The sequence below is a fragment of the Ceratosolen solmsi genome, unplaced genomic scaffold (assembly GCF_000503995.2).
Source record: "Ceratosolen solmsi marchali unplaced genomic scaffold, CerSol_1.0 scaffold6, whole genome shotgun sequence".
NCBI lineage: Eukaryota > Metazoa > Arthropoda > Insecta > Hymenoptera > Agaonidae > Ceratosolen > Ceratosolen solmsi.
The window spans coordinates 9,004,555-9,012,765 of record NW_011948414.1 but is presented as its reverse complement, the minus strand read 5'-3'; the positions used below and the strand labels follow the sequence as shown (position 1 = coordinate 9,012,765).

Genomic DNA, 8,211 nt, shown 5'->3' with positions numbered 1-8,211 from the left:
AGTGTGATATGTAGCATGTGCATATGTGTTTATATATGAAAATTAATTAAAATATTTCACTATTCATTTAATAGAAGAATAGTAAAAGAACAATATATACTTATAGCAATTTTTTAATAATAATTGTTTTATGTTACAAAAGAATAGAAATGAATTAGTAACATTTATTGATTAAACTAATATTATAATATCTTATTTTATTTTACGCGAACGTTAACCTCTATCTTTTATATGTATATATTGTATATATACATATTTTATATCTTTATATTAAAAATCTATAACTTAATAATTGGATAACTGAAATATATTTTAAATTTAATTAATTAACGTTAATCAGTCACGTACATCTAATTTGTTTATGTAGTTTACTATGTAATGTATTAAAAATATTATATTTAATTTTAAAATATTATTTTTTATCTATAATTTGTAAAAATATTTATTAAGAATTTTTCTAAATAAATGTTAAAATCGTTAAGTTTTAAGCACAGTTTATGAAATTCATTTAATTTCAGTTTTGTGATAGGGCAGTGCTACATTATTTTTTTTCTAAATGAGCGCAATGAATATAGTGTGTTTAAACTATTGTCTTATGTATTTCTTATATGCTTTCTAGCTTTATGATTTTATTTATAGAAAAAATTCAATAAAAAAGAAATATATATATATATATATATATATCTTACTAATTGTTGTAATTTCACATTAAAATTAATGTAATTATTTTGATTTATATATTTCGTTTGTAAATGAGTATAATTACGTTAAGATTAAATATTATGTTAAATTTTTTTTCAATAAGTACATAAATAGACGTAAAGATCTTCAGACACTGACTTATGGAGAAATGAATTTAATAAAATTAATCATGTATATTATATTGAATATAATTTTGACACAATTATATATTTTTTATACATATAAAGATTTGTATGATTATTTTATTTAATAATACACATATTGATCTTAGTTAATATTATAAAATTAATGTATATATAAAAAATTAATAAGCACTTACTTATTATAGGATAATAATCATTATTTATATGATACGTTTTATGTCTATTAGATATATCATGAAAACGAGATTTACTCATGTTATTGTCTTAAAATAAATTTCTATACATAATTCATAGAAGTTAGCCAGCTATTAATATTCTTATAGAAAGCAGGATTTTTTTTATATGTGTTTAATGTTCAAATAATGAAGAATTGTTTTACTTTCATTTATAAAATATATGATTTAATACAATCTTTAAAGATTCAAGAATTCGCTTCATAGAATTAAATGATAAGCAAATTGCATCAAACTATTAAAGGGTAAATATAAAATTAAGAATAATATATAAGGAGATAACTTCACTTGCAACGATTCTTACATTGTTTAAAGAATGTATAGAATAATTATAAATGTGAAGTCTACTAGAAAAAAAAACAATCAAAAGGTTTTATTAAATACAAAACCAGTTTTTGCTGTTTTTGAAAAAGTGCCGAAAAAGGAGGGATTGGTTACCTACTGTGAGTGGGGCAAATACTGCACTACATGTGTAGAGAGGAGAGAGTGAGGACGAGAAACAGAGAGAAAGAGAAAGAAAGAGAGAGTACAAGTGAGTGAGGGAGATGAAACCAGAGAGAGAGAGAGAGATAGTGTGTGTGTGTGTGTGTGCGCGCGCGCGCGCGCGTGTGTGCGTGCGTGTGCGTGTGCGTGTGTGTATGTGTATGAGGGACAAAGAAGGAAGAGAGGGACAGCGGTCAAGCCATACTAAGATAAAGAGCACATTCGAAAATTCTGTATATTGTTTCTCTCTCTCTCTCTATCGACCGAACCCACCTCGAGCCGGTATAAATAGTCAGTGACTTACACCTGCGTGCCTGACTCGTTCGTCGCTTGCTCGTCCGAGAAGATAAATACATACGCACATCATCTTCGCCGCACAAGCGACATATACACTCGTCAGTCATGAAGTCCTTTGCCTTTGTTGCCATAATCGCGTTCGCGGTTGCAGCGTCTGCTCAGACCATCGATGAGTGCTTCCGTCAGGACAGCATATCATGTGTTCAAAAAAGCCTGTTCAGAAAAGCCAAGGAATTTTTCGAAAGGGACAGCTTCGATCTTGTCACCGGCATCAGCCTGATAAAAGCCAAGTCCGACAGAAGCTCAAGGAGCGGTAAGGATTTGATGTACGAGCAGGAGATTGATCAGGCCAGCAGTATTACAGAGAGGCAAAGTGCATTGGAGAACTTCGTTGGCGAGGAGGTCACCGACTTTTTCAATGGACGTAGTTTGAGGGTCAGTTTTATGTGGATTGTGATTCATTTTAGATTTTAGTACTTGTGGTGTTAACTTCAATTCAGTGACATTGGAATATGTTGTGCTTTTTTCTTTTCACTTTTAAAATTTCTATCATTCATAATTCCACTTTTAAGTACCAAAAGTACAACGTATTATATTTCAATTTGAAAAGCCATGTTTTATAATAGTTGTCTAAAGTTTAAATCATTGCTTCAAATATTATTAATTTCATTACCTCTGTTTAATTGAATTCTTTATATGCTTATACGTAATATGAATGCAAATCATACGATATCTTTATTATGTAAAGAACTTATTGTCTGATCGAATAAATGGAATAAGTGTTTAACTATTGTAATTAAGTATTTAGTTTATAAAACGATATTTGATATCATTATAAGAGAGTTTCGTTACAACAAATGATAATTGATCAGATTCAATACAATAGATTATATGATGTAATTAAATGTAATCGCATTATATTTAATCGAATTTTGTTATCAAATAACAAAATTTTATATAAAAGAATTTTATAATTTATAATAAGATGAATAATTGTATCTAAATATTTCAAATTTATATTTGTAGATAAACTTCACACCAGCTTTTGAGAAAATTGGTGAATCCGCACGTGCTATTAGTGAATCAATTCCCACGGAACTTAGACAGGCTGCCGATGAAATGGTTGAAGGTAACTTTCTCAAATTTCCTAAACTATCAGAAAATATTATTGCTATCTACTTTTTTAGAATAGCATAAGATTTAATTACATTTCACTATTTTTTATGAAATGATATATAAATTTTAAAATACTATATATATATATATATATACTTTATATATATATATATTAGTTTATTATATACATTAGAATATATATTTAATATATATATATATATATATATATATATATATATATATATATAAAGTCATTGTATTTAGTTTAAATTTTTGTTAAACTTCAATTGTGTCGTTTGAATGTTCGAACCATAATATAAATGAATTTATTACATTTTAAATGATTGTACCAAATCATTTTATCGAAAAGAATTTTAAAATTATTATTATTGTATAATTATTTTATTAATATTGTAATATAAGTTAGATGACATTTGTAGAAATTAAAATGAACAACTCGATACGAATTTACAATAACAAAAACTGAAATAAATAGTAAAAAATTATAAAACGTCTGCATAGTTGAGAGAAAGTATGTTTTATTTATTCGAAATTATAATATAGTAGAAATTATAATTATAATAACGTATCATAAATTATTATTATAAAAGTCTTTGAAATGCAATTTTCTTCGCATATTGTAATATAAATAATGTAAATCATATAATTTGCTTTTCAGGACGTGGAAAGAAGAAGATGCTAAAGAAAATCCTTCCTTTATTGCTCCTTGCCAAAGTGAAGCTCGGCGCACTCGCAACCCTCGCCTATTTCGCTCTTGCTCTTATTGCTAAGAAGGCCATTCTCGCTTCCTTAGTCTCCATTGCCATTTCTGCCTTTATTGGCCTTAGAGGACTGTGGGCTTCCAAGGGTGGAGCTCACGACAGCACTGGTTATAACAGTAACTGGGCTGCTGCAAGCAGTGCATCCAGTGGTTGGGCAGCTCCTAGTCTTTCTAGTGGATGGTCATCGGGTGGTGTTCCCAGCTGGGATGACTCTCACTCGGCTCACGCGGCTCAAAACCAAGCTTTTTCCGGATATCATCGCTAGAGAACAATCTTAAGCATGAGAAAATTATTACGAAATTGTTTAGCTTGTCTTCTTTCGCGAATTCATTAAAAAAACAAAAACAAAAACAAAAACAAAAAAAAGCAATAAAAATAAAAAAAAAAAAATAATGTGGTATCTTGGTACGAGGAAATTGGTTAAGGTATGACTAATACCTTAATAATTTGGTAAATGAAACTGATCGCCATGATATTAAAAAATTTAATCTTATACAGAGACTTATTGAGAATTTGAAAAATTGCAATTAAATAGAATTATCTTCGTATTTTTTGTCACATTAAGATACACTATGAAAACATGATATTGAATAATTATTATCTATTTTTCTGAGAAGCATCGGTATGATAGATCGGTAATACAAGAATAACGGTAACCAGCTTAAACAATATCTATTTCAATAGTTACAAGGGTTGTACTTTTTAAAGTGTTCGTATTGCATACATTAGATTTCGTATAAGTAGTAAGCATAATTTATAAATAATTCTCGAGATCATGTATGGGCTATTAGTGGAATTTTTGTTAAATAATTAATTAATTATTTTTACCGAAAGCCCATAATCAGATAATTAACGAACATTTTAAATTCATTGTAGACATCTCTGTTACATGCGTTAACTATTTATTAATATTATTTTCGATTTATTCGATTTATAGATTATTAATATTAATTTTAAATATATATTAAATATTTTATTTAATTACAAAAATACCATAATACCTATATTTTAATTATTGTGTCAGATCAGTATCATTTTATTTCAAGAGATTAGCGCGAATATGTGGTATTGATTGAATGGTGATCAAAGTACCAAGAAGAACTAGTAAAAGATCCACCATGAAGAGAGTGAAAATATTTATTCTTATCATTAATATTATTTTTATTATTATTTATCAGCCGAACGTCGAGCGCCGTACCGTTTTTAATGTACATATTTATAACGATCGCTCGTACATTATCCGTAAACTTATGGTAATAATCATAGTTATCTTATATTTATCTGATCATAATATATTCGACAGAATCTGCCTTTAATGTATCCATATTCATTATTAAATTTGACGACGTCAAGTAGTAATTCGAATATTTTTGTATTTTTTTTTTTTTTTATATTCACTTGCATACGAGATATAGTGGATTTGATAAATCAAACCGAGAGGCTAGTCGTTCGTTACCTTTGTCCACAATGTCAAACATTATATACCTCTAAATAATCGGGTGTTCAAATACACTTTGTTACAAAAAGTCTTTGATAAAGTTATTTTATTTTACCTTCCCATCACATAAAAATTCGTAATTATCCTTATAAGATTACATAAAATCGAAGAGTATCGTTTATATTTCAGTAAACGATGAAGTTTGTAGTAATAAATGATTTTTATATTAAATTTTATAAAATTGTAAACGTGGAAAAATATCTTAAATATTTTACAGTTAGGCTTGCATATAAAATAAACAGTTTAAGAGAATTAAACTCGAACAATATTTACAGAATTGTAATAAATGAAATTCGATGAATCATTATAGTTTTATTAAGATTATTATTATTATTATTATTGAAGTAATCGAATGCTTATCGAATAACAATCATGCACAGTGTGTATAGACTTCAGTAATAACAAAAGTACATGTACGAGCGAAAAAAGGAGGACAAAGCCGAAAAAAGTAATGGTAGAAAGGACAAGCACGAGGCGAGAAACGTGTCTGCTGGACCACACAAAATTTCACTCGCTGTCACGTCGACTGGTTTCGAGTAAAATGTAAAGGCGGGATTAAGCGACGACACGCACATATAATGGAACGTAACATGCAAACACACAATTGCCCATTTTCTCTAACTTGCGTGAATAGTTTACCAAGGAGTTTAGCTGCACACACACACACACACACACACACACGTGTGTGTGTGTGTGTAGGGACTGATAAAACAAGATCCATAACATTATAAAGTAAACCGTTCGCTTTAGTTGTAATTGCACTTACTTTCATTACATTGGAACATGCTTCAAAGGATTCATGGCCGTGTACATGTAGATTACCGTATTTTCTGTGAAAACGGACACCTCGATACATCACCTATGACTTTTGCAATGAGTATAGTATCAAAAAATTCCTGGTATCAACTTTGTAAAAAATTCTACAAGTTTTTGAAGTAATAAAAATATAATTAATTCAGCATGAATTCAATCGAATTATTAGTATTACGGCAAATCAGAATGCATGGGAAAACTTTATTGTATAGGAGGTCAACCAATTTCATATCAAGCACACTTTAACGGTTATTTATTGTAGAATTTATAGTTTTAATTTGAAATCCAATATTATTGCTATTTATTAAGAAATATATTTTGTTTTAATCAAGATACAACTAAAATTGCTAATCAGTAAGTACTAATTGGAAATATAACAAACAATTATTCAACTTTTGGTGTGAGTATTTTAAATTCTTTCAGTATAGACGTTGAAAATTAATTCATATATAATTCTGATATTGTAAGAAATCTGAATAGAAAAAGTTTTAACATTCATAACGATTTTTATTGTTATTAAAATTAAAATTAATTATTGACTGATTATAAAAAAAATTGTATATGTAATATATTAATAAAAAATTATTTATAAAGGTTTTAAAGAATTCTTTACCTTTTCTAGACAAAAAAAAAATTGTTTGTATAATGTTTTAAAGAATTTTTTGCCTCTTGTAGAGTAATAAAAGAAATTTATTTATGTTTTGAAAAATTATTTACCTTTTCTAGACGAATCACAAAAATTTATTTTACATCTGTCAATATTAATGAAATTAATTTTAATTTTAATTTTAATTTTAACTTTAATTTTCTATAACAAAGTCTTGTAATAATAAAATTTTATTGATCTGCAATATAGTTGTACACAATTTTCTAACATTTAAAAGTTTAAAGAATTTAAAATTATTGATTATTAAGTTTAATCATTAATAATAAATTTTGTGTGAATAAAATTTTTTTTCTAAATCTCATATTACTAAGATTCAAATTATTTATATATCCTCATTAAATGCAAATTTATATTATTTTCTAATCAATTCCGGGGCAGTTTTACAGAAAATTTATTTTTCGGTGTTTGCCGTTAATTTGTTACTTATTATTTTTTACAGTAATATTTAGAATAAATAACAATAAATCTTTAATTTATTTAAATAGTTGATCTTCATATTATGTTCAAATAATCTTATTTTGTATTAATTTAACAATTATATTATTAGTGAATACAGTATTATTAATATAACATAATTTCGTTTAAATTAATTAAAACGTTGAATATTGTATTCCGAATATTAATGTTCCGACTGGTATGTAAAGATATTCTATATAGTACATATATATATAAACTTATTTCGGGAATAAAATTCTGGAATTAATCATAGATTATGAAGCGTAATTGTTAAAAATTAAATTAATCCTCGTATTGTTAACTGTAGAAAAATATTTTAGACCAATTATTTCTTGGTAGTATAAGTAAAATAGGTATAATCAAGTTAGAAATATGATTAAATTGGATAATTAATATATCATAATTAAAATAAAAATACAGATTACTACCTTGTTGACAAGACGAAAATACTATTAAAATTTATTATAAATTACTATTGTAGTTTATATTTATTTACGCTTTTTTCTCGTACAAGTTATCGTAATAATAAAAGCACAACTCTTTAGAAATAATATTTCTATCTTGTATATTAATATACATTTTTTAAATCCATGCGAATAAAATAATTTATATTCTCTACTTCCTTCCTTGGTTACTAAACTAAAAAAGTTACTGATCATAAAAGTAGGACTGTTTTGGTTTAATAATATATTAATTATAATTTAATAATATAATATATCAATTATTAATTTATTTTATATTAATAATTTTTATGGTTAATCGGTCATCTCCGCTCCATTACATACAATATAAATTATTAATTAACAAGTATTCATATAAAAAGTAAAATTCAACATTAAAGTTTTCAATTAAAAATTCATCCCATAAAATGGTAATTGATATTTTAATAATTATTATATTGTGCATTATTTATAAATTTATTTATTCTTGAATACTTTTTCAAAATGTTGAGAAAAAAGTTCTTATATCAATGCTACCCCTTGTTCCGGCTTAAAAAGGTAAAAAATTATATGAAATGGCG

General features: G+C 26.2%; 1 protein-coding gene across 1 annotated transcript; it reads left to right on the top strand.

Annotated features, from left to right (window-relative positions):
- The first annotated feature begins 1,868 nt into the window (after nucleotides 1-1,868).
- Nucleotides 1,869-4,118, top strand: Osi6 (DUF1676 domain-containing protein Osi6). Its single transcript, XM_011506856.1, has 3 exons — nucleotides 1,869-2,293; nucleotides 2,885-2,987; nucleotides 3,654-4,118. Exons 1-3 carry the CDS (start codon nucleotides 1,964-1,966, stop codon nucleotides 4,019-4,021), a joined length of 801 nt encoding a protein of 266 aa, XP_011505158.1. The 5' UTR covers nucleotides 1,869-1,963; the 3' UTR covers nucleotides 4,022-4,118.
- The last annotated feature ends 4,093 nt before the right edge of the window (nucleotides 4,119-8,211 follow it).